The 27,671-nt window shown below is 38.0% G+C and overlaps 1 protein-coding gene and 1 pseudogene across 1 annotated transcript; both read right to left on the reverse strand.

Annotated features, from left to right (window-relative positions):
* Positions 1-2,095: 2,095 nt before the first annotated feature.
* On the reverse strand, positions 2,096-3,662 carry LOC105750730 (annotated as a pseudogene).
* A 7,715-nt stretch (positions 3,663-11,377) lies between these two features.
* On the reverse strand, positions 11,378-27,645 carry LOC116419418 (GTPase IMAP family member 4-like). The gene is made up of 3 exons (XM_031939368.1): positions 27,476-27,645; positions 19,981-20,096; positions 11,378-12,454 (listed from the first exon to the last, which is right to left on the reverse strand). Exons 1-3 carry the CDS (start codon positions 27,490-27,492, stop codon positions 11,466-11,468), a joined length of 1,122 nt encoding a protein of 373 aa, XP_031795228.1. The 5' UTR covers positions 27,493-27,645; the 3' UTR covers positions 11,378-11,465.
* Positions 27,646-27,671: the final 26 nt, after the last annotated feature.

Here is a 27,671-nt window from a genome sequence, read left to right on the forward strand (position 1 = left end):
CAAAAAAAGGACTTGAATTAATATTCTGTTAAAATGGGGATCAATCTTTGGCATAAAAAGGAAACCAAAGTAACTTTAATCAGGAGGAGAAAGATCAGGGCTATTTAGGGGAACTTTGCAGTCTCTTTTCTGGACTATCTGAAGGTATGTATTCATCCACACATTCTGGCTACTCTGTGTGACTATCAGTAAACTTCTCATTGAGTTAAAATTGTTTCTGCCTCCTGAGTTTCACAACCAATAATAGTAAATAAAAAATATGGGATAATGGGAAGGTAGTCTAAAAGGAGTGGCAATTAAAAAACAAGCATCAACCTCCAGTAGTGAAAGGGCTTATAATACATTTATGAAAAGCAATATATGCTTGTGAATCAAAATGGTAATATTGATAAGGCAACATGCAACCCCAATCTGGTAAAACCTGTATAGTAAATTCTGTGGAAGGAAGACAACAGACATCAAATTGGAAAAGGAGAGGAATGTGGGGAGAGGAGATGTTTTTTACTGGTTCTTAAAGAAGGAGAATGATGGAAGTGATGGCCAAGAAAAAGGAAAATCTTTTCTGGGGGAAAGGGGGAAGGAGAAAGTCCAGGATTGAATTAAGACTATCTGGTAATGTAAAATATCAGATACTTCTGAATAGGAATACTCTTTAAAAAGCAGTTTACTGGACCAAAAATGATATTAGATTTGAGTCAAGAGATTTGGTTTCAGCTGATGTCTACATCACTAATTAACCATGTGACCTTTATCACTTAACCCTATGTTGTATCATCAGTTCACATGACAGAAACAAGACATGAAGTTAAGAAAGTTTCTTGAGGTAGTCCTTGTCCAAGCTGAAAAATAAGGTAAGAAATTAATCTCCTCAACTTTAGAAGATATATTTGGATCATTCTCAACGTCATTTTGGGCACCTTGATAATTTTCCTTGTACATTAGCTTTAATGTTTCCAACTCTTCTTTTTATCTGCAAGGTTACACTTTTTCTTCTCAAATTCTTCCTTTGCCTTCTTTCCCATTTTTGTGTCCCACATTTCCTTTTGCTTCTCTAACTCTTGCATTTGTTTGTCATAATTCTTTATGGTTTCTTTATATGTCCTCTCAAACTGTTCCTTGTAATGATGCTGAAGAGCTTTTGTCTCTTTCTCCAGGAACTCTTCCACAGATTCATATATACAATTGGAGTAGTGGGTGCCCCCATTAACTTGCACCATTTTTCCAACTATGGTTATCAACTCTGATACCTGGGCATCTCTCTGGGATCCTCTAGCATCAATGTCAAATGCACAGTATCAGTGTTCACAGTGTCGACTCTGTGCTATACTACATTTGTACTGATATGACATATTAAGTATGTCATTAAAAACTGTCTTAAATTTAAAAAACTGTCTGTAAGCTTGACGGAAGCAATACGGGATAATGGATAGGGCTTTGAATCAGAACCTGGGTTCAAGTCCTATGGGATGATAGGTAAAGTCCCTTAAACCTTTCAGTACACTTACAACAATCCCTAAGTTATAGGTATTTTTACCTTGGGATCCATGAACCTATACAGGTGTTTTGTATGTTTTGATAATTGCTTTTGGTTATGATTGGGGTTTTTTGTGATCCTTTATAGACCTGCAGACAGGTTTCGCCATACTGCTAAAGCATCCAGAGCAGAAAAAAGCAAGAATCCTTTCTCTATAAATTACTAAATAGTTACTGCTCTGCACAAAAGGAGTATAAAGTATAAAGGAGTATATTCATTAAGATGTCCCAAGACCTGTCCAGAGGAGAGAGGAATGTCTGCCCTTACTTCCAAAGAGATATTACTCTATGAGGGGAAGAGAAGGATGTCTCAGGCTCCCAAGACGACATTATAGACATGACTTTTGACAGCCAGAGGTCAGAAGAACTGACTTGCTCTGACTTTTCCAACTCTAGACTATTTGTATTATCATATCAAGGAATAAAATCTCAAGTAAAATAACTTAGGCTGGTGCATTTAAAAATATATTTAAGTCTAAAACCCGTTTTTGTATATTGGAATAAAAATCATAGCTCAGAAAATTGTGGGGAACTTTTGTCAACTGATTCAATTAATAAATACCTAATCCACCTGACATTCTTCTGGAAGGAGGAAGAGTGGAATTTAATTGCTCAAATCACTTTAAGTAACCTCCTTCCACATGAAATGGACCCTTCACACTGCAAATAAGTTTCTCAGAATTTGACTCTTTGTATTTCCTTAAGAAGATTGTGAAACTCAGTGAATCTCCTGATTAACTCTTGCACCATTTCAAATATTCTGATAATAAGAAATGTCCTTATGGATTCTACTTACTAAAAGTTCCTTACTGAAATCTATGGCAAAGATGGTCATCACTGGGTTATTCATCTTACTATTCTCACAGGTTCAGTCACTATCATACACAACAGAAACTTGGAATCTCTGGTGTCAGCACATCAATGTGATAGCACATGTCATTATTTCTTGTTCTGTATTCATGCTATTCTCTTTTGTCCTCCTCACCCACGGCCTCAGTCTCCTCTCTGTACTCTATTCTATATTCTTTGATCTTAACTTGTGTCCCAACAAGATGTGGGGGTATCCAGTACAGCATGACAGATTGAGGCCCCACCACAACAATGTCTGGCTTCCCAGGCTGGCAGGATAGGGGATGTGTTCTCACAGCAATGCTCATATTACTGGTCTCACAAAGAGCCCCAACTCACTGATCTCAGAAAACCTGAACATATACTCTGTGAAAGGCGCAAGGCCACTCACTTTGAAGACCTCTGGCTTTCCAGACACAGACATGACAGTTCAGTTCTCTTCTCCTGCTATCTGGCACTCTACCTGATAACCCATGATCTTCTCCTCTCTCCCACATGCTGGTGTCAATGTGAGCTCAACACTGTCTTGTGTGACCTGAGCAATCTGGACAGTGGGAAGTTTGATTGAGAGTTCTAAGTTGATGCTGACCTGCTGAAACTTTTCATAGAGGTAAATGGAAATCCCCTTGTTCTCCTGGTATACCAGGAGATACCACAATGAATTGAGTCTTCTCACTGAAATGATTTGCCTTGACAAATCCTGAAAAGAATGCTACCAATTATGTTGCTTTTTTCTTGTCTCTGTGTCTTCTACCCCTGAAGAATAAATTTTTTGCTCACAGACAGGGTTAAATGATGCTGGATTCCAAAGCCACTGTTTTCAGTCTGCTAAGTAGGGTTCCTTTTCTAAGGAGGTGAATGCAAATACCAGGACACATCTATGGGGAGAGCCTAATACCACACCGTCCAACTCATTCTGGTCAGCTATGACCTGCACCTCCTTCAGAAAGGTGAGGTAGGACTTTATCACTTTCATCTCATGGAGCTTCTGAGCTAGAAATTCTGAAAGTCTCCTGGTGCTGAATGGGGACTGGCTTTCCCTAGGTAAAATACTGGTTAGCTCATCTAACTCTACTCTGCCTGCTCAGATCAGGGGTTAGTGCCTTGGCTATTTCTTTCTGTAAAAGCTATCTTTGCAGCCTATTTAACTCCTGGAATAGCCTGATCTTTTCCTTGGTTGCAGAAAAGACTGAGAGATCTGGTGCCTCACTCAATCTTGCCCAAATACCACCCCCAAGGCAGTTTGAGGGAATGGGAATGGAATGGGGGTCAGGCTCCATAGTCAGTATTCCCTGAGCCCTGGCACCTGACACTTCCATCAAAGGGAAATCCTGGCACCCCAGCATTCAGCAGGTTCTGTCCAGGAACTACCTGGGAAGAATTTGGGTACCCCTGGCAGCACCCAGAAAGCCAGTCAGTCTTTGCATTTGGTAAGACCACTATTCCCTGTCTCAATTATGGATATGTATTTGCTATGTAATTTATGGCAAATCGTTTTTATCTCTGCCCGGGTTTCTGATTTGTCAAGAGATATAATAGAAGTTGTTTCATCATCCTGAAATCTCCTCCTCCATTCAACAGAAAAGGGACTTTTCATATACAAAAAAGGCAACTAAGAAGTCATTTTTGGAACCTATATACTCCAGATGCAGATTTGTAGAATTACATCATCCCTCTCCTATGTATAACCCTCCGGGCTTTGTGAAGCTATATAGGAATAATTTTTAAAAGATGATTTATGAACATATAAATCTCTTGATTGAATTTCCTTTTCCCCCCTCCTAGTGTAGACATTTGTGTTGCCACATAATCACTTATTGGGAGGGACATTTTCCACCAAATGATTGAAATGAGACAAGTAGGAAGGGTATCTTCATTAAGTCTTACTGCTTAAAAAAAAAAACAAAAAAAACTTACTCTTAACTCATGAATTCCACATTCTAATTATTGCTTCCTTTTCAGGTTCTTCTGATTTTAGGACCAGTGCTCTAGTCTCTGCATCATCTAGCTACCCAAACTATCCTTTAATAAATCTCGTTTGGATACCTAATTCTCCTATGGATTTTTCCTCTTTTTTCCTCTTAGCATGGATGTTAACCTTATAACATAAACATTGAATTGGAAAGATCCTTTCCTCTTGATGTGATTATTGAAATAGGTTTGGGGAATTGACAAAGACTCCTCACTCCTAAATTCCCTGGGCACAGACAGAGAACCTTCTCTCATACTTCTACAGTGGGTGGCCTGAATTTATGGTCATGGTAATGGTGGCAGTGTAGGGGAGGAGGGTCAGCCAGGGATTGCTGGGGGTGGGAGTGGAGGCAAGAACATAGTGTATATTTCTATTGAAAGAATGGGATTGAGATGGTGGTAGATATGATTTCCTTAGCTTCTTGATATCCTCTTTCCAGAACATAACTCTCCTTTCTTTGTTAAAATGATGAGTCAAAAAGCCATAAAGAGCCTTGGGGCCAATCAGAGGGCCCAGGATGGTGATGATAGAGAAGTATCTCTATCTGTGTCTGTGTGTGTGTGTGTGTGGGGGGGGGGGCGGTAGGGGAAATAGGACTCCACCAGACAGAATACATACAGAGATTCCCAAAAATCTTTCTGAAGTTTTAATCTTTGGGCAGCCAGAGGTTGTTGGCAATAGAAATGGAGATAAGAACATGAAAGAACAGAGGCAGGTATATTTCTATGAAAATAATGGGATTGAGTTGGCAATAAATGCCATTCTTCTAGTTTCATGGTATTGTTTTTCAAGAAAACAATTCTCCTTCCTCTATTAAAATATTGAACTAGTCAGGAATTGCCCTGGGCCCAGGATGATATAGAGAAGTGGGGGAGTAAGGAAGCAGAATTAGGAAAACAGAATTCCAGCAGATATTATACATACAGAGAAGATCAAAAGTCAGTGTCATGTGGCGTTGGGGCCACTTAGAGGTTCCAGGATGGAAAGGGAGAGAAGGAGGGAAGAAATAGGGTTCTAGAAGACATGGGAAAACAGCCAACATCTGAATAAATTTACTTCATGAAAATTGATCAAGTACCAGGCTTACATGAGAAACAAGCAAAACTTACTAATAGAATACCAAAAGAATACTATCAGAAGCAAACACAGATAAACCAATAAAAAGTGAAAAACTCTTCACAGCCTAGAATTTTAGTGAAATCTCCAAAGTGGACCTGAATGAGGTATCAAGGTGATTTGGCAGCTGAAAATACTCATGGAAAATTAGGCTACTTAAACAGAATCATAGTAGCCTTGATTTCTTATTCCACATATCAATTCTGTGACATATAGCATCTCTAGTAATATGAAGTAAGTAACAATCTATGATATGAGGTAAAGTATTACCAAGTCTAGATTAAAAACTGTCTATAACCTTGAAGAAGGCACTTCCATCAATAAGGACCCTTTACCATTACCCATAATCATATTTGGAAATAGAGGGAGTAGTGGTATTTCTGGACCAAAAATTATAGGCATTTTAATAACTCTTTGAGCATAATTCCAGATTGCTCTCCAAAAAAAATCTCCAGATTGGTGAGGTCCTAGGTATGTGTTGCAATGTTATCTCTGAAAGAATTCACATTCAGACCATCTCAAAATCAAGCAAAGACACTTATTTGGGGTAACACACCATCAGAATTCCTGTTCTTAATCCTAAATTACAAAGGAGTTACTGCTCTTTGCCAGAAAAAGTTTCTGTCATGGGAATTTCCCATGGGGTGATATTACTGGTCCACACCAAGGGGGGGAAAAACTTACTATTAGCTCAACTGTTAAAAAAAATGCTAATAAAATTTTAGTCTACATCACTAGGAGTACTTTTTTTTTTTTTTTTTAAATCCTGGGAAGTGACAGTCCCACTGTACCTCAAACTAGTCAGATCCCACATGCAATTTTATGTTCCACTTTAGGTCCCATGTGTTCAGAAGTTGGGGTTTTTGAGTGAGGAGGAATCTGTAAGGATATACAAGTCCACCTCCCTCATTAGATAAATGAGAAAATTATGCCCCAGGGTAGATAAATGTTTTCCCTAAAGGCCAAGGCCTTTTACCAAGGCCAAGAGATAGTCAGAGTTTTACTCAAGATCTTCTACTTTCCATTTTTATCTTCTTCTGCTGCAGGGCCAGCCAGAGCTCATGCTGAGGAGGTCAATGACTGGAGGAGAGAAGGCTTAGGAAGAGCATGGCCTCTGTCCTCCTATATCTGGAGATATGTCATATTGAAAAGAAACTCAATGTCTTCTTGTCTCCAGAGAGTAATGTTGAAGCCAACAGGTGCCAGTTACAAGGAGAAAGATTTTAGCTCAATTAAGAAGGCAGAATTTCCTGAGTATACAATCTGCTGCCACCACGGAATTGGCTGGGAGAAAGTGAGCTCCCCATTATCAAAAGTGGTTACAGGTGTTAAAGATATTATGAAATTCGACATAATTTCATTCTTCAGGTGGGATGTTGGGCTCTAAAGGTGATTCCAACTTCCATGACTCCAAAAGTCTCAACTTAAAATGTGACTACTATGTAGAAATGGCTTTTTCCTGTCAAAAGGAAGCCTAACTGACAAAGGGAACCCCAAAACTCTCTCTCTCTCTCTCTCTCTCACTTTGGGGGAGAGCCATGAGGTAAAGCCCTTGAGAAGTTCCTTAAAGGAGAGATTTTCCTTGAACCTTGCCTCTGTGAAAGCCCACCCCAGGGAATCAATATAAAGTGGTTTTATTCATTCTGTTATCTAGGTGGGACCCCTTGAGTACCACTTCTACTTAGTTGGAGCTGGAGATTCCAACCCTAATGAGTTGGAAATTAATCCAGAGATACTCATTAAGTTCCAAGATTGTCTATTCTGATTCCAGCTCAAACTGCTCCCAGCCCCCATCAAGAGCTGCCCCAGCTTTTAGCTAAGGTTTCAACTATAAAAAGAGCCAACTTGGGGCTCGTTCCTTGCAGAGAACCTAATATGCCATGCCAATGGACCTCTTGGCAGAAGCTGCAACCCTCTGCCCGCTGAAATGATATTCTCTTTCAGGAATACTCCCTCGTTATCCCTTTCTTTCCTATTCCCATAACAGGACTATGCCCTCTTTACCTTCTGCTGGGATTTCTCTGCTTCAAACTTTATATCCCTCTGTTGGGAACTTGCCACCAAGAAATTCAGTCTTTTTAGCAAGGCCTGACTTCCCACTGCCAATAATAAATTTCTTTTTGCTAGTCTAGCTTTTCAGGTTCATAAATTCCTTCACAAAAGACCTCTGCACCGACTAAAGGGGTTCCCAAAATTCACTGCCCTGTGCCCAACTTCATCATTTGGGGACACAACCCCGAACCTCTTCATTTGTCTCCTGACCACCGGGAATCAAGGAGTCGAACTTGCCAATGATCTCTTCATGACCACATATTTTAATGACAGAAAAGTCTAAATGGGAAGTAGTACTGTTTGCAGATTTGCAGTGTTTTTCAATATTATCTTCTTAGATCCTTATAGCAGTTTTGAAAGGTAGGTATTGTTATTATCTCAGTTTTACAGATGAAGGAATGAGGCAGATAAAGATTAAGATTTTCTCCCAGAATCACACAGCTAAGAGTTTGAAGCTGCAATTGAACTTGTCTATTTCCAAGTTTATCTATCTCTGCACAGGAGAGAGGAATTTCTCAGTAAAGGGATTTCTCTTGCCACCATAGAGATATCCCTATATATTGAGAAGAGAAAGATGTCTCATGCTCCCCAAGGAACCTTCCCTTCTTCATTGTGTTTGCTCAATAGACTCCCCTCCTTAGGAAAGAATGCTGCACCTTCTAAAAGCTCCCTCCAGTCCAAAATTTCTCTACATGATGGTCACATTTGCAGTAAAATCTCTCATTAGAAATTAATTTTTTAGATGACAATACTAATATTTATCAGGCTCTGAAACTTTGACTACACATTTCAGTTTCTGAAGTTGTAATGCTAAGATCCTGTGTCTAGTCAGAGTATTTTCTCCATGCAATGGAACCTCATCAAAGTATTGTCAGTATACATTTCTGAACACTACAAATGTGGACATTTTACCTTGAAGTCTCCCCATTAGTCAAATAAATAGGATGTGAAAGACCATATTAACCTACAGAGTGAATGTTGGTTGACCTAGAATGAAGATACCTTGGCAGCAGTCATTAGGCATCCCTAACTTTTCTCAAATCCAAACATTATGACCTCTTTCTCTCTGAAGATATTCCTCAAAGGGAATTAGGGAACTTCCTGATACCATTGTCTACAAGTGGATCATTCTCTTCAAAGAGGAAGAGAAACTTATTGATCCTTATGCCTTAATTCTGGATCCCTCAGTGAAGTAACCCATTCAGAGGACATCTACATCCAAAATGGTACCAATGTCAGGATTATCCCAGATTAAGTCTACACCTTGCCTTATTAGATAGCTAAATCTATTGTAGGTAATGGAATGAAATCAGAAGCATCCTTCATCATAGAAGGTCCTATCAACTCATTTAAGTGAATGACTGAAGTCATTCTCCACTTCATATTATTGTATATATTGGCATGATCATTAATATTAACATAATCATTAATTACTGTCTTGCAAAAGGAGCTGGTTAGATGGATGAGCAGATAAACTATAACAGCAATTTCTAATCTGATAAATGGAGGGTATTACCTCAGAGTGTTTTTAATTTACATTTCTCTAATAAATAGTGAGTTAGAGCATTTTTTTCTTGTGTTTATAGATAGCTTTGAGTTCTTCTAAAAACTCCCCTTTTATATCTTGTAACTTTTTAATAATTGGGAAATGATTTGCATTCTTACAAATTTGACTTTGTTTTCTATATATTTGAGAAATGAGGCCTTTGTCATACAAACTTGCTGTAAAATATTTTGATATTACTCCATGGTCTAGGGTACCTTTTAACAAAATGTAGCCTCCCTAATTATCTCTTTTAACTGTTTATTTTTACTTTTGCTCTGTCTCAGATTTTGATTGCTAACCCTACCTTTTAATTTTTTCTTATTTCCCCCCTCACCAGAAGCATAATAGATTCTGGTTTAGCTCTTTATTGTAACTCCGTATATATCTTTCTGTTTCAGGTGTTTCTTGTAAACAAAGTATTGTTGAATTCTGCTTTCTAATTCATTCTTCTATCAGCTTCTTTTATGATTGAGTTTATCCCATTCATATTCATAGTTATGATTATGGTATATTCCTCTCCATTCTGTTTTCTTCTGTTTTATCTTTTTCTCTCTTTTCACCTTGGCCCTCTTCAAAAGGCCATTTTGCTACTGGCCATTGCATCCTTTAATTCACCTTCTTTTTAGCATCCCATATCCTTTTCCTTATTCCCTTCCCTCTGTTACTTAAGATAGATTTCTATATCCAACCGAGTATGTATACGCATTCACCCTTTTTGAATCAATTCTGACAAGAGTGTGGTTTAATCATTGGCAGCCTCACCCCCACAATTACTTCACAATCTTCCCTTGTAAAAAACTCTTCATTCCAAACCTCCCCATCCTTTCTCTCCCTTTGCCTTGTTCAAGCACATTTCTCTTTCTGATCCTTCATTTTTTTTTTTATTGGTTCAAAATTTTTTGTTGTTATTTATGATATTTATTGGTAACTTTAAGGAACTCAAAATTTCACATTGAAAGTAGAGTTAAATTTTGTGTATGACTGTAAAAGAATGCTGTTGTAAGTGAAAATAATTTGTCTTGACTCACAAAATTGTAAAATAGAAAAAGGTGGCAATAGATGAGTTGATAAAATTGTAGAATTGTTTGTAAAAGAGATCTGAAAATAGAATTTCTTCAGGATAAAAAATAGAACTTGCATCAATATTATGTCACATGGAAAGCAATGTTTGGTAAAGAGAAGAAATCAGAGTAATTGTTTGATCAAAGGAATAAAAATTGGAGCAACATAGGGAAATTTTACAAGATTTCTCTTTGGCTACCTGCAGGAATGTATTACGGTAGGTATGTAGGTGACAATCAGTAAATTTTCCTTCAACTTGAGATTACTTGTGCTTCTTGATTTTTGTTTTTTTGTTTTTAATTTTTGCTGAGACAAGTGGGGTTAAGTGACTTGCCCAGACAGGGAGTGTGAAGTGTCTGATGCTGGATTTGAACTCAGGTTCTCTTGACTTTAGAACCAGTGCTTTATCCTGTGCCATCTACTTGCCCCTCCTTCTTGATTTTTACAAACCCATATTAGTAAATAAAAAGAATGGGTCTTGGAGAGGGCTTCTAAGAAGGAGTGACAATTAAAGTAGAAGTTTCAGCCTTCCATATCTAAAGAACTTACAATATGTTTATCAAAACATTATATCCTTGTGAGACAAAATGTTAATACCTACAAGACAATGTGTGACCCACAATGTGGAAAAACCCATATACAAAGTGCTGGAAAAAGGAGAGAACAGACATCATCAGAGTGGAAAAAGAGAGGAGTTAAGGAAGATTTGGGGAGAGATGATGAGTCTTTAACCGTTTCTTAAAGATTGAGTATGATAGAAGTAATGGCCAATAAAAAAGAAAATCCTTTTGGGGGGCAGGAGGTGGGACATGGGTGGGGTAGGGGAAAGGACACAATGGAGCTCAGAGAGGTAATTGTTAATTCTACACAATGAGTTTTGTGTTCTTGCAATCTCCTGGTTTCAAGATGCTTGTTCCTATAAGAACATAAAAAATGTACCTGAGATATTAGGAAATTATATCTGCTACTGCAAAATATCATAATACATTCTTCCAAAAGGATTTGCTCTTTCGAAAACAGTGAAATGATACTAGCCTGTAATTAGGAGACTTGAATTCAATTGTTATTATTAACCATGTGATCTCCATTACTTAGCCTCACTTTGTAATGACAGCACATATGGTGAATACTAAAAATGAAATGATTCTGGTAGTCAGAAGACTTTCTTTCTTTTTTGCTTTTGTTTTTATTTGTTTTTTACTGAGGCAATTGAAGTTAAGTGACTTGTCCAGGGTCACACAGCCAGGAAGTTTTAAGTGTCTGAGGCCAGATTTAAACTCAGGTTCTCCTGACTTTGGGGCTAGTGCTCTATCCACTATATCAAAAAGCTGTCCCTCAGAAGACCCTTTTAAACAAAAATAGAGCAAAAATTGCAACAATGGGCAAAATAAAAATAAGCATTTTCAAAAGTAGATTGTCATTATTCTCCATCTCATTTCGGGCATAGTGACAATTTTTCTGGTATCTCCAGGTTAACTGTTCAAACTCTTGCTTCATTTCACCCTTAAGATTTTGCATTTTCTTTTCAAATTTTTCTGTTTTCTTTAATATTTCCCATTTTTGCTTTTGCTTCTCCAACTCTCGTATTTGATTTTCATAATACCATCTCATTTCTTCTCTTTCCCTCTCAAACTGCTCCTTGTAGCGTTGCTGAAGAGCTTCTGTCTCTTTCTGCAGGAGTGCTTCCACAGATTCATATATACTGTTGCTGTAGTGGCTGCCCCCATTATCTTGCACCATGTTTCCAACCACGGCCATCAGCTCTGAAATCTGGGCAACTCTCTGGGCTCCACTAGCATTATTGTCAAATGCACAGCATCGATGGGCACACTTCTCCAATAACTCCCTGAAATAAGAGTCATCAATGGTTCCTAAGTAATCCTCTAGGCTTTCTTCTCCTAGTTTGTCTTTTCCAGTGAATACAATGATCAAAAACTTCACTGCTTCAGGTCCTAGAATTCTGAAAAGGCGGTCAATGGCTGCCTTCTCCTCCTGGGTGAAACGGCCCACTTGCAACACCAGGAGTAGAGCATGTGGTCCTGGAGAGGATAGTGTCATGAAATGAGCAATTTCATTCAGCATTTTTTCTTCCTTGGTGTCAGTGTCAAAAATGCCTGGAGTATCAATAACACAAATGTCCCTTCCATTCCATGTGGTTCTGGCTTTCTTGCAGACCTTGGTGACTGACCCTCCTGAACACTTGGACTCAAACTCTCTCCTGCCCAGAAGGGTGTTTCCTGTTGCACTTTTTCCAGATCCTGTTTTCCCCACAAGAACAATTTTTAATTGTAGCTTCCTTAAGTCTCTTCCACTGATGTTTGGATCTGTAGGAAACAAGTGAGAAAGAAAAATGAAGGATTTGGTTCTGTAGACAATTCTAATAAAGACCTGCTCAGAAATCCTGGCATGACAAGGAGGTGATCTTGAGGTTCTGAAGGTTATGCCCATGGTACACAAGCTAAGATGGGTCCTAACAATTTGGACAATCTTTGAGTATGGCCATATCTCTGGCCACTGGACCCAGATGGCTCTGTAGGTGAAAGTGAGGCAGGTGACTGTCCCCTTTCATTTCAATCCAATTCATTTGCATGTCATGGCATCACCTCCCTGGTGTCAAAGCTCTCTTTAAGAAAAAGGACAAGTCACTAAAACTATCTGGTATAGGCTAAGAAATAGACTAGTTGATCAATGGAATAGATTAGGTTCAAAGGACAAAACAGCCAATAACTTTAAGTATCTAGTGTTTGACAAACCCAAAGACCCCAGTTTTTGGGATAAGAATGCATTATTTGACAAAATTGCTGGGAAAATTGGAAATTAGTATGGCAGAAACTAGGCATTGACCCACACTTAACACCGTACACCAAGATAAGGTCAAAATGGGTTCATGATCTAGGCATAAAGAATGAGATCATAAATAAATTGAAAGAGCATAGGATAGTTCACCTCTCAGACCTGTGGAAGAGGAAGGAATTTATGACCAAAGAAGAACTAGAGATCACTATTGACTACAAAATTGAAAATTTTGATTATATCAAATTGAAAAGTTTTTGTACAAACAAAACTAATGAAGGCAAGATTAGAAGGGAAACAATAAACTGGAAAAACATTTTTACAGTCAAAGGTTCTGATAAAGAACTCATTTCCAAAATAGATAGAGAATTGACTCTAATTTATAAGAAATCAAGCCCTTCTCCAATTGATAAATGGTCAAAGGATATGAATAGACAATTTTCAGATGATGAAATTAAAACTATTACTACTCATAGGAAAGAGTGTTCCAAATCACTATTGATCAGACGAATGCAAATTAAGACAACTCTGAGATACCTATGCACTTGTCAGATTGGCCAGAATGACAGGGAAAGATAATGCAGAATGTTGGAGGGGATGTGGGAAAACAGGGACACTGATACATTGTTGGTGGAATTGTGTCCAGCCATTCTGGAGAGCAATTTGGAACTACGCCCAAAAAGTTATCAAACTGTGCATACCCTTTGATCCAGCAGTGTCTCTACTGGGCTTATACCCCTAAGAGATATTAAAAAAGGGAAAGGGACCTGTATGTGCCAAAATGTTTGTGGCAGCCCTGTTTGTAGTGGCCAGAAGCTGGAAAATGAATGGATGCCCATCAATTGGAGAATGGTTGAGTAAATTGTGGTATATGAATGTTATGGAATATTATTGTTCTATAAGAAATGACCAGCAGGACGAATACAGAGAGGATTGTCGAGACTTACATGAACTGATGCTAAGTGAAATGAGCAGAACCAGGAAATCATTGTATACCTCAAGAATTATGCTGTATGAGGATGTATTCTCACAGAAGTGGATTTCTTCAACAAAGAGAAGATCTAACTTAGTTTCAATTGATCAAGGATGGACAGAAGTAGCTACACCCAAAGAAAGAACACTAGGAAATGAATGTAAACTGCTTGCATTTTTATTCTTCCCAGGTTATTTATACTTTCTAAATCCAATTCTCTCTGAGCAACAAGAAAATTGTTTGTTTCTGCACACATATATTGTATCCAAGATCTACTGTAATCTATTTAACATGTATAGGACTGTTTGCCATCTGGGGGAGAGAGTGGAGGGAGGGAGGGGAAAAATCGGAACAGAAGTGAGTGCATGGGATAATGTTGTAAAAAATTACCCTGGCATGGGTTCTGTCAATAAAAAGTTATTAAAAAAAAAAAAAAGAAAGAAAGAAAAAGGACAAGTAACAACAGATTCCAAGACCCAGATCTAGAAACAGAGGTAGCAAATAACACCTTGGTCCTCAACTGTCATCATCATTCTGCCCAAATTAAACATGTATAGTAGAAAGCAGAAAAAGAACTTTTCATAAGCAGAAAAGGAAAACTAAGAAGTCATTTTTGGAACTCCTTTTCAGATCCAGATTTAAAACATTACATCATCTTTCTGCTATGTATAATCTCCCTGGGCTTTGGAAAGTTATAAAGGATCTAAATCTCTTGGTTGGATTTCCTTTTTCTCTTTCCTAGTGTGGAGATTTGGGTTACCACATAATCATCTATTGGAAGGAACATTTACACCAAATAAAGGAAATCACCTTGAATAAGTCTTATTCCTTAAAAAATAAAAAAGCTTCCTCAACCTCAAAATTTCCACATTCTCGTTGTCAACTGTAGGAACCCTAGTTGAGGTTTCCTTCTGTCTTCCTAATTAGGATTTTACAGATAAGTATCTACCTAAACCCCAATAACTTTCTAGCACCTAGGATTATAAATTATTTAAAAATCCTTTTTAACTAACCTCAAATACATTGGGGATCATTGTAGTCCTATAATGCTCATCTTTCTCCACCAAAGACAGTGTTCAAAGATTCTAGCATAGAGATTTGGAAGCACAAGTAGAAGATAGCACCTTTTCTCCCATCAGTCACAGTCCTATAACTTTTTCCTCTCTCATCATCTCACAAGAGAAGTACATCCCTCACATTCATTAGGAATGGGATTTTCTTGTACAAAAGGGGAAAGCTGGGAGCTCTTCTTAGGAGGAATGCTATATCACCACCCTAATCGGGAAGTTAATTTCTTAATTAGATGTAAGTTTTCACCAACAGAATGTCAGCTCCTTGCAAGAAAGATGGCTTCTTTCTGTGTATTTGAATCAACCAGCACCAAGCACAATGTTAGACATTTATTATTTAATAATACTTCTTGTTGATTGGATGAACTGACTGGAACAACTCCTTCCTATCTCTGGCCAGCTGTAAAAAGATTGAGATCTATTTTGGCCAATTAAGTCTCCTATTGGTTTTTCCTCTTTTCTCTTACTATCATGGATGATATACTATCACATCAATACTGAATTGAAAATGAGTTTTCCTCCTGGAGTAATCACTTAAATAAATTTGAGAAACTGACAAAGTGTCCTTAATCCTAAACTTCCTAAATTCATTCAGGAGAACCTTCCCTCATGCTTTTTCTGTGAGTGACCTGAATTAGGGGCATGGAAAGGATGCCAGTGCCGGGCAGGAAGGTCAGCTAGGGATTTGGGGGAGTGAGAGTGGAGACAAGAACATATATCTAAGTTCTGGGATAAGAACTCATTATTTGACAAAAATTGCTGGGGAAATTGAAAAATAGTATGGCAGAAAAATATGGCATTGAGCAACATCTAACACTCTATAGAAAGATAAGATGGAAATGGGTTCATGATTTAGACACAAAAGGTGATACTCTAAGTAAATTAGGAAAAGGGGTCATCTACCTCAAAGATCTGGGAGAAGGAAGGAATTTATGGCCAAAGAAAACCTTGTGAAAATTATGAAATGCAAATGGATAATTTAATTACATTAAATTAAAAAGGTTTTGTACAAACAAACCCAATGTAACCAAGATTAGAAGGGAAGCAGAAAGCTGGGAACAAAATTTTTATATCTAGTATTTCTGATAAAGGCCTCATTTCTTTTGCTTTTTTATGAAAGCTTTTTATTTTCAAAACACATGCACAGATAATTTTCAGTATTCACCTTTGCAAAACCTTGTGTTTCAAATTTTTCTCCCTCTCTCTTCCTCTCCCCCTCCTAAACATAAAATAATCCAATATAGGTTAAACATGTGCAATTCTTCTAAACATTTCCACATTTTTCATGCTGCACAAGAAAAATTAGATCAAAAAGGGATAAATGAGAAAGGATAAAACAAGCAAGCAAACAACAACAACAAAAGATGATAATACTATATTTTGATCCACACTCAGTCTCCATAGTGCTCTCTTTGGATACAGATGGCTCTCTTCATCACAAGTGTATTGGAATTGCCCTAAATCACCTTATTGTTGAAAAGACCTTAGTCCTTCATATTTGATCATCATATAATCTTGTTGTTGTTGTGTACAATGTTCTCTTGATTTTACTTCTTCCTTTAGCATTAGTTCATGTAAATCTCTTCAGGTCTTTCTGAAATCAGCTTGTTTATCATTTCTTATAAAACAATAATATTCCATAAGATTTATATACCATAATTTATTCAACCATTCTCTAACGCATGGACATCCGTTTACTTTCCAGTTTCTTGCCACTACAAAAAGTCCTGCTACAAACATTTTTGCACATGTGGGTCCTTTTCCTTTTTTTATGATTTCTTTGGGATAGAGACCCAGTAGAGACCCTGCTCAATCAAAGGGTATGCACAGTTTGATAGGATGGGTTGTATTCTTATAAATTTGAGTTACTTCTTTATGTAGTTTAGAAATGAAGCCTTTAGGTTATCAAACTGTGTATACCCTTTGATCCAGAAGCACCATTAGTAAGGTCTGTATCCCAAAGAAATCATAAAGTATGGAAAAGGACCCACATGTGCAAAAAAATGTAGCAGTTCTTTTTGGGGTAACAAAGATTTGGAAAATGAATAGATGCCTATCAATTGAGAAATGGTTGAACAAGTTGTGGTATATGAAGATAATGGAGTCTTATTGTTCTATAGAAAATGATGAACAAGCTGATTTTAGAAAGGCCTGGAAAGATTTACATGAATTGATGCTGAGAGAAACAAGTAGAACCAGGAATACATTGTATACAATAACAGCAAGAATGTATGCTGATTGACTATGAAACACTTGGTTCTTCTCAGTAGTTCAGTGACATAAAGCAATCCCAATAGACTTTGGATAGAAAATGCCATCTGCATCCAACAAAAGAACTATGGCGACTGAATGTAAATCAACACATGCTATGTTCACTTCTTTTTTTCTGTTTTTTTTTTTTAATTCTCTCCCAGAGTTTTCTCCTTTTGCTCTGATTTTTCTCTCTCAACATGATTAATAAAGCAATATATAATAAAAATAAATAAAAAGAATATGGGCATACAATTTTCAGATAAAAAAGTTAAAGCCATTTCAAGTCATATAAAAATTCTCTGAATCACATTTTATTAGATAAATACAAATTAAGACAACTCTGAGGTATTACTTTAAAGCTCTCAGATTGGCTAAGATGACAGTAAAAGATAATCATAAATGTTGGAGGGGATGTGGGAAAACTGGAACACTAACACATTGTTGATGGAGTTGTGATCTGATCCAACCATTCTGGAGAGCAATTTGGAACTATACCTAAAGGGCCATAACACAGTGCATATACTTTCATCCAGCAGTGTCTTTACTGGTTCTATATTCAAAAGAGATCATAAAAAAGAGAAAGGGATCCACATGGGCAAAACTATTTGTAGCAGCCCTTTTTGTAGTGGTAAGGAACTGGAAAGTGAAGGAATGTCTATCAATTGGGAAATGGCTGAAGAAGTTATGGTGTATGAATGTAATGGAATATTATTGTTCTATAAGAAATGAGCAGGGTGATTTTCGAAAGGCCTGGAGAGATTTACATGAACTGAGGCTAAGTGAAGTGAGTAGAACCAGGAGAACATTGTACACAGGAACAGGAAGATTATGTAATGCTCAGTTCTGATGGACTAAGATTTAGGGCAATTCCAACACACTTGTGATTGAGAGAATCAACTGTATCCAAAGAGAGGACTATGTGTGTACTGAATGTGGATCACAGCACAATATTTTCACCTTTTGTTGTTGTTTGCTTACTTGTTTTATCCTTTCTCATTTTCCCCCTTTTGATCTAATTTTTCTTGTGCAGCATGATAAATGTGGAAATATGTTTAGAAGAATTGCATATGTTTAACCTACATTAGATTACTTTCTATTTAGGGGAGAGGAAGGAGGAGAGGGAGGGAGAAAAAATTGGAACATAATGTTTTCAAGGATGAATATTGAAAATTATCTTTGATGTATTTTGAAAAAAAAAAGTGGTAGGGAAGTGGGGCGGGGGTGAGTGAGGCTAGGGAAATAAGGTTCTAGCAAACAGGAAAAGGAAATCCTAATACCTGGACAAATTTAATTTATGACAATTGATCAAGCACCAAACTTAGATGAGAAATAAGTCAAAAATTATAATACCTGTTGGGAGGAAGAATCCTATTAGCTTCAATCACAAGATAAACCAGAAAAACTGCAAAACTACTTCCAATCTAGGAGTTTTAATGGGTTGCCTAACATGGGCCTGAATAAGTCACCAAGGTGACATGATAACTGAAAGTACTCATTGAATATAAGGTTATTTCAACAGAATCACAGGATCCTAGGCATCTTATCTAAGATATCATTTCTGTGCCATACAGTATCTCTAATGATATGAAATAAGTAATCTAGTGATAATGAGGTAAGATATTAAGTAAGACCTGGTCCTTAAAAACTGTGTTTAGGCTTGAAGGAGATATTATGGGCAGGAAACTAGCCTGGAAGTTCTAAAGACTTTTCCTATGGGATGATACATAAAGTCCCTTAAACCACTGAGTGAATGTTCAACAAGGTATCTTTACTGTGAGATCCATGAACTTGAATAAGTGTTTTGGTATGTGTGTGTATGGGTGTATGTGTGTGTGTATGATTGCATTTGAATGTAATTGGTTTCTTTTGTGATCCTGTGTTTATTTTATTCTTTAAAATATGTTATTTTGCTTAACCATAACACTAAGAGGTTGAAGACAGAAAAAGAGCAAGAATTCCTGCTCCTAAGTCTTCCTGACTCTAGACCCAGTGCTCTATCCACTGAAGCATCCACCAATTGCCTCTCTTCTAGATGCTGGTAAAGATGAAAAGTCAATGTATATTGAAAAAATCTGCCCACCTCACCCTTTTCAAGAGAAAGTCCTAGGTCTACAGCCTAGTGAAAGGTGAAAACCTTTCTCCCAGTCCCTCATTCTGAACTGTCCTATCTTCTTTTCTCCTTCAAGGCTGCTCTTCAATTTGATGTTAACCAGTCTGATTAACATGTGTAAACTCCTTGGATGGAAAGGTGTGTGTGTGTGTGTGTGTGTGTGTGTGTGTATGAGAGAGAGAGAGACACACAGAGAGAGACAGAGACAGAGATGCACAGAGAGACAGAGAGAAAGACCATCTGCTCTCTCCTTCTTACAAAATTGTGTCTGATTTAATTAAAACTCTGACACTTTCTCTGAGTAAAGATGTTTTTAAAAACTTCAGTCATATTAGTTTCAGATAATTCAAAGATTGCTTCTCTTTTTGACCTCCACCCTCCAATAGTGAATAATCCTCTCCTCTATCTCTCCTCTTTAGACATCCCTTATTTATCCTGGGATTTGCTATCATATAACATTTCCCATAAAAACAAATTATTCTAGGTGGGTCCTAACTGGGAGAAAAAAGAAAGTGAGACACATTAATCACTGAAACAGTCTCTGAGTCTAACTTTCTGACACTAACCAGTTTTCACCTATAAATAATTATTCTCTAACACTGCCCTCTCCTGACATCTGGAATAAGGCTTTGCTTTCAAGACAGTAATTACCAGGGATGAGGGTATCCGAAGGACAGTCATACAGGGAACCCAGATGTAAGGGTCCACCAAGATCTGGCATCTCTGCTGTGTTCTTCCTGTTTCGAAGTTCTTTTCTGGCCATGTTCCTAAGAAAGAAAAATGAGGACTGGGGCAGTTATTAGGGTACTCCCTTTCTAGCAAGCTTCAAGCATCAATGTCCCATCCCTCATGATCAAGCTCTCCCAATCCCTGTTAGCCAGGAATGCTGTATTCTGGTAGGACTCCATTCTGGTAGGAAGCCCTCAAGCAACCAGACTTCATGGAGTGAGGGATCCAGCTCAGACAGCATCTTAGGAACAAGCCAAGTCAAAGGGTAAAGGCAGACTCAGAGAGTAAGCAGAAGGACTAGTTTGCTTGGGGGGGAGAAGGAGATAAGGATTTATGTACCATTGTAAAGCACTTTACAAATATAATCTCATTTGGTTCTCACAAATGCCCTGGGAGATAGATAGGAGATATGTTCCCATTGGACAGATAAGGAAACTGAGGCCACAGAGGTCACACAGCTAGGGAGTATCTGAAGGATCATGTGAACTCAGATCTTCCTGACTCTAGGTTCAGGCCTCTAGCCACTGTAACACTCTACTTCTAGGGTGAGGGAAGGAGCATGGGCTGAGTTGGATTCACTATAAGGAGACAAGGAGGCCTTCTTTGGTGGTATCGGCCTTGAACTCTGGCTTGGACTTAGAGTCTGAGGTATCCAGGCCCCAGTGTATGGGAGCTGGCAGAGACCAGGCCTGGCCAGGACTGGTACTAATGGTTTTGAAAAGCTGGTCCTCAGCAGATGCCACAGATTCCAAATCCTGGGTTGTTCCAGACTATCCAAATCTCTGCATCTAGACTCTGGAGCCAGGGAATTCTGAGATGAGTTATTCTAGTACATGAAAAGGTCACTTTTAATGGGGTGACATCTCCATTTGTCCTATTTGGTATTCTGCCTTAAGGTTATGAGTCCCTTAATGGTTGACATAAAGGTGTTATAGACATCTTAATGTCATTAGAATATCAGTAACCTCCATCTATGAGGCCATCACCTGGTCTCTGCATTATGTAAATGTCTCTGCATTATATCAATGTTCTGTTATTCCATAAGGTTTGCTGTCCATACTTGACTAGACTCATCATCTAGCCCTGGGATCCATTGGTCCCAGTACTTTTCCATTTAATAAACTATTGAATTGGTCTCTAATCTCTGTCTTGCTCAGTTTCTTTGGACATTACAATTTTGTTGAGAACAGCATTCTTGCAGGCTCCAGCTGTTCTAGGGTACTGCTGAGGTCCTATGCAAAGCCAGGTGGTAGATGGAGGATGGAGGCATCAGTGCTGAGAGGCTGTGAGGCATCTGAATTGAGCGCTGCCTTTGATAGATCACTGTGACATGATTTCAAACAATTGTCCATCTGCTTCTGACCTTGGCCTTCTTTCCCTTTCTCAGAGCAAAAGATTTGCCTTAGCAGTAAGTGATTCTTATTCAGGATATGGCTTTGGGATGTCAAGGATGAGCCCATTGTGGGCAGCCCTGTCAGAGCCCCACTGAGTGGTCTTCCGCCTTATGGGTCTTGCTGTGCCATTGCTTCTGAGCAGGCCATTTATTTGATAACAAAGCAAGCTGGAGATAGGGCCCAGTCTCACTGTATTCCTGGGCTTTCCCTCTCCTGTGTTATTCCTGGAAAACTGGCACTATTGATTGCTGGAATGACCTTCTAAGCATCACTTCCATCATCATCCTCATGACTATTAGTAGTATGTATCCCAGCTTTGAGAAACTGTATCTTTAATAGCTCAGCACTGCCCTAAATAAGGAGTAAATTTTCCACTCTAGGAGTTTCTTGGATCTTGTCTCCTTGTACATTCCCTTCCCTAAACAGAGGGACAAATTTTGGATATATATCTAGTTGACTTTCTCTACTCTTCCCTTATTCCATACCCTGTAGGCTCTAGGGCCTTGAAATTCCTGCTTCCTTAGAAGGGACTATACAATCCAGGAAAATGGTTCAGATCCCTATTAAGTATTAAGATTCCTTTCCCTATGGATAATTCAGCCAGATAGTTTTTAAGAAGGTTTGAGGGACCAAGATGCAGCCTTGTTAGAAAATGATTACCTTTTTAATGCTGTAGGAGAAAGGAAACTTTTTATTCTATTATGGGCAAAGTAAGCTCACCTTAAATAAAGTAGTGACAATACTGCCTTCTTTGATACAGGTAAGAGGAGGCTTTCAGTTATGTTTAGGAGAAGTGGGCAGCATGTAAGTGAAGCCTTTTATTTAGAAGGATTTTAGAGAAGGGGCAAAGATGTCATAGTATCGTCCTGTTGGAGTTTCTAAGGCAGCAGAAAGTTTGAATGGCAGATCAGGAATTACTGAGTGACTGATATTACAAAGTGAGATGGGAACAAGCCTGAATCACGCAACTCCTACATTAATGCACTTCTCCTTTCTACGTGGTTGTTGTTCAATAGTGTCAACACTTCATGAACCCATTTGGGATTTTCTTGGCAAAGATATTGAAGTCATTTGCTATTTTCTTCTCCAGTTCATTTGACAGATGAGGAAACTAAGGTCAAGAGGGTTAAATGATTTGCCCAGCATCACACAACTAGTAAGTGTCTGAGATCAGATTTGAATTCAAGACCTTGAAAACCTTCCTGACGCCAGACCTAGCTCTAACCACTGCACCGTCTAGCTCCGTGTGCTCCTCTTCATAGAATCCTCCTACTGACCTTTGGGATCAGCACCTCTGCTGAAATGATTACTCCCCTGGTCCTACAGAGTCTCTTCTTCTTCACTATCCCTTTTCTGACAGATATCTGCAGTGGATAGCTAGGTCTTGTGCCTACTGTCAGAGATCCTATTCCTTGAAGGTGTTTTTGCTCTGGATCAATGGATTCATTCTATGTCTTCCTAGAGAGGCTATGTCTCTGTTCCTTTAACTGTTCCTGGAATTCTCCTGAACTGACTCTCCAGGGGCTGGACAGAGTATCTGTTGGTTTACAATGAAAAACTTAGCTGAATTTGACCAGGGGTGGGTAGAAGAAGGATGTAGGGTTGTGAGTTGTAGAAATGAATCTTCCTACACTTTAGGGGTCATATTCCATAAAGTGATTTCTGACTGGCCTGAGTCATACTGCATAGACCATTGGCATTCTTGACTATTTAACACTGGAAGGACCAGCAGCATGCTTCCTGATTGACACCAAATGTTTATAGTAGTTTTTATCATTTTACTAATATTGCTTAAATGTATATATTAAAAAAAGAAAAAACCTCTCAAATATTTAAAAGCAGATATTTTACTTTCAGTATGAAATAAAAATGTTCATTCCCATTTGATAAACCCCCAAAATTCAACCTTTGAAATAAGAACTCAATACTTGACAAAAGTTCTGGGATATTTGGAAAATAATATGGCAGAAACTTGTCATAGAACTCATCTTAAAGCTCACATGTTATACCTCATACCAAAATGAAGTCAAAATAAGGTATGGATACCTGATTTAGGCATAAAGGATGATACCATAAACAAATTAGTAGAGCAAGGGATAATTTACCTATTAGATCTTTGGAGGAGGCAGGAATTTATGACCAAAGAAGAACTAGAGAAGATTATGAAAGGCCAAAGGCCAACTTTGATTATCTTAAATTTAAAAAGTTTTTGCACAAACAAAACCAATAGTAACAAGACTAAAAGGGAAGTACAAAGCTAGGAAAAAATCTTTACAGGTAGTATTTGTGATAAAGGTCTCGTTTCGAAAATATATAAAGAATTATATCAAATTTACAATACAAGTCATTCCTCAATCGATATATGGTTAAAGGATATAAACAATTTTCTGATGATGAAATTAAAGTCATCTATAGATGACCTTATTTTGGTATGGTGTGAAGTCTGGGCTAACTCTCTCAGGATCAGCCAGAGTCAGCATAAATAAAAGTCCTTGGTCTTTAGGGGGAAATGTGAAAGAAGAAAGCAAACTTCCACAAGGCTTGCCAAAGATCTCTCCTCGATTCTGGAGTCAAGAATCTCCACCTCTCTCCTCTTTGTCCTGCAGCCAAGTAACTCTGCTCTCTGTCCCTCTGCCCTCTAATCCTTGCCTATCATTATCTTAACACCAAACTTTCAGTAGGCACCAACAGTAAGAAGAGCCATTTATCTAAACATATGCTAATAGAGTCATTGTCTCATATGAAATAGGTAATTAGCCTTAAGTGCCCAGTTATCTGATTCAAGTATACCTTTTTGGACTTTCTACAATATGGAGTGTGAGATGTAAGTCTATGACAAATTTCTGACATATTATTTTCCAATTATCCCAGCAACTTTTGTCAAGTGGTGAGTTCCTATTTCAAAAGTTGAAGTTTTTTTTTCAAATACTAGATTACTATAGGACTCATATATAGTGTTATATGTATCTAATTTATTCCACTGATCCACTACTCTATTTCTTAGCCAGTAAAAATGGTTTTGATGACTGCTGCTTTATAATATAGCTTTGGTTTGGTACTGCTAAGCCACCATCCTTTGTATTTTTTCCCCATTAATTCCCTTCACAAGGCTTATTATAGACAAAATGATATCAGACTGACAGAGAAATAATTCTTTTACTTATTGCAATTTGGCACATTCCACTTAGGCCATAAAATTTAAAGAAAAGACAGAACTCCATCCTATATTTGCTACAATGTTATAATAGCTGATCAATAGTCATGAAAAAGTGCTCCAAATCACTATTGATTAGAGCAATAAAAAATAAAACAAATCTGAGATTCCACCTCAAAACTCTCAAGTTGGCTAAGGTAACAGGAAAAGACAATCAAAGACCTTGGAGAGGATGGAAAACTGGGAAACTGGGATACTAAGGCATTGTTGGAGGAGTTGTGAAATGATTCAATCATTCTGGAGAGTAATCTGAAAGAATGCCCAAAGGGCTACAAAACTGTCCCTACCCTTTGCCCCAGCTGTGCTATTGCTGGGTTCATATCCCAAGGAAATCATAAAGGAGGAAAAAGGACCCACGTGTGTAAAAACGTTTTGTGTGTGTGTAGTAACAAAGAAGTGGAAAATAGATAGATGCCCCTCATTTAGGGAATGGCTGAATAGGTTGCTCTATAAGAAGGGAATGGAATATTATTTTTCTATTAAAAATGATGGCCAAGCTGATTTTAGAAAGGCCTGGAAAGATTTACATGAATTGATGCGGAGTGAAACAAACAGAAGCAGAACTACATTGCACATAATAACAGCAGAAATGTGTAATAATCACCTATGAAAGACTTGGTTCTTCTCAATAGTTCAGTGATCCAAAGCAATCCTAATAGACTTTGGACAGAAACTGCTATCTGCATCCAGAAAAGGAATTATAGAATTGAATATAAATCAACTCATGCTATGTTTATTTCTTTTTTTCTGTTTTGTTTTTTTCTTATTCTCTCCCATGGTTATTCTTTTTTGTTCTGACTTTTTTCTGCCAATCTGATTCATAAAGCAATGTGTATAAAAATAAAGAAAGAAAATATATAAATAAATAAAAAAGAGAAGCCTTGTTAGAGAGCTTATGCTTGAGCATAATAATAAAACTAGAGTTTTTGCCTTTGTAATGTCTGTATTGTGGTAAATATAGATGTCACAGTAGTGACCCACAGTGGGAACTCAGAGAGGAGATATCTTTCCTGTAACAGTTCACAATCCTCTAAAAATCTTGAGGATTTTAAAGGAGGTTTGCAATGCCAAGTTGAATCCTCAACTTACTTTTCAGTACATTTGCCACCAGCCTGCAGGAAATGGTAGTCCAGAAATAAGCATAATATTTAAGTCATGTCAACTTATGCAAAAAATCAGAGCATCTAGGTGATCAGTGAATAAAGTAAGACATTTTATTCAGGGTTGAGAAATGACTATCAGATAGACCTTTTCTCCAAAATGTCTCCCATACTCTTCCTGAAATTCTCTCCTTAGTAGGTCAATCTTTTGGGTTCAGCATTGCCTCCTCCCTAAGATCTATCTTCTTTAAATGGACAAATGGTTTATGGGCAGGATGATAAGACATTGTTACATTAACACATGTGTAGGAGTTAACCTGTGACTGTTTTAGATTACTTTACTCTGTGACAGGAGAAATGGGGCAGCACTGGGACCCTGGGCTCCTCAGGAAGAAGGAATGTTTTCCTTGCCAAACCTCATGGAGGAAAGGACAGAAAGGAGAGATGGGGGACTCCAAAGAGAAATTGCTCAGGTGTCAGTTTCCCTGGAAGGGTGACCCTGCTGGGGATGACACTGGATAGTCAAAGAATTCCCAGAAAAATCTAAAAGTTGTCTTCTAGGGAAAGAAAGGAGAACAAGAAAGGAGGCCCCCAAGTTCAGTGGAAGGAGCAAAGAACCAGCTCTTGTCCCCTTGACTTTCTTGGGGGCTGCCTGGCCATTCTTTACTCCTTTGCCCCCTCCCCTCCCAGATACATCCTTCCCATCCCACAGCTCCTTCTGCAGGGCCCTTACTTCTCCAGGACATACCCCTCCCCTCTCATTGCAGGTATTCTTTGTAAGTATCACAACAGCTATGCTATTTCACTGAAAAGTTCAACAAAATTGCAAAGTGAGTCTTTCTTTGTTGCCCCATTACCTCCTTTTTCTTCCTCCTTTCCCTTTTCCAGGATGCTGTTGTGAACACCCAGTGCCTCAAAATTCTACTATTTTCCATGGTGGAAATCTATTCAAATTTGTCCAAACTTCAGAATTATCCTTTCCTGTCCCTCAACAAAACTACCATTGCCCCAGGCCTTACTTCAATTGCCCTGGCATGAGTATCTTTTATAAACTTTTAAGTTCAGTCAATGTTATTAACATTTTTTCACTACTTTTAAAAGTCTATACAAGCACAAAACAATAAATTAAATCTGGATTTGTAGGGCTTTCCCGAAAATCTAGTCATCAGTCCCAGGGAGCTTGTGAGATTTAGCTCCAGCAAATTCTCTGTCGGGTACCAAAAAATGCTTTATCTTTCTAAGCCATTGTCTGATAAACCTAATTCACAGTCAAAAGTGAATAGTTGAGAATAATTTATTTGAAGACAATTTCACCCCAGAAGAGGATTCACTTAGTGTTCTTTGGAGAAAGCTTTTTCTTGATGAGATTTTAAAAAGTATAGTCCAATATTTCTGGTTTTTCTTGGAGGATTGAGAGAGAAAAATTACTGGGACACCCACAAGGAAGGTGAGAAGAAAAACTTTCTTCTTAATCTTTGAGGAAGCATGAGTAAAGCTGTCTTTAGAATGAAAATATGACAGAAGACACTTGGAGTAAGTATTACTCATTTCAAAAAAAAAATGAAAGTATAATGGAGACTTAAATATTTAGAACAGATATCTGGGGTAGGAAAAGACAAGAGGTGGCAAAAGATGGCTGTGAAGAGGGGCAGGTCTGTCCTCGATAGAGCAAGCCCACCTCTCCCATAGAGGTGCCACTAATCACTCACCTGTCCAATTCCAGCATTGGGATTTTACCAAAAGGAACAGCCTTCTCCCTCTTCCTCACTAAGCTGAGCTTTGAAGTCCGTGTTACTGTGGGTGTGCCTAGAGCCTAGGTATATGTAAGCAGCAGGAAAAAAAAAAAAATGAGAAAGAAGTCAAATGAGGGAAAATGGAACTTGTCTGAACTAGAGACCGCCCATT

The sequence above is a fragment of the Sarcophilus harrisii genome, chromosome 5, assembly GCF_902635505.1.
Source record: "Sarcophilus harrisii chromosome 5, mSarHar1.11, whole genome shotgun sequence".
In the NCBI taxonomy this organism is placed as follows: Eukaryota; Metazoa; Chordata; class Mammalia; order Dasyuromorphia; family Dasyuridae; genus Sarcophilus; species Sarcophilus harrisii.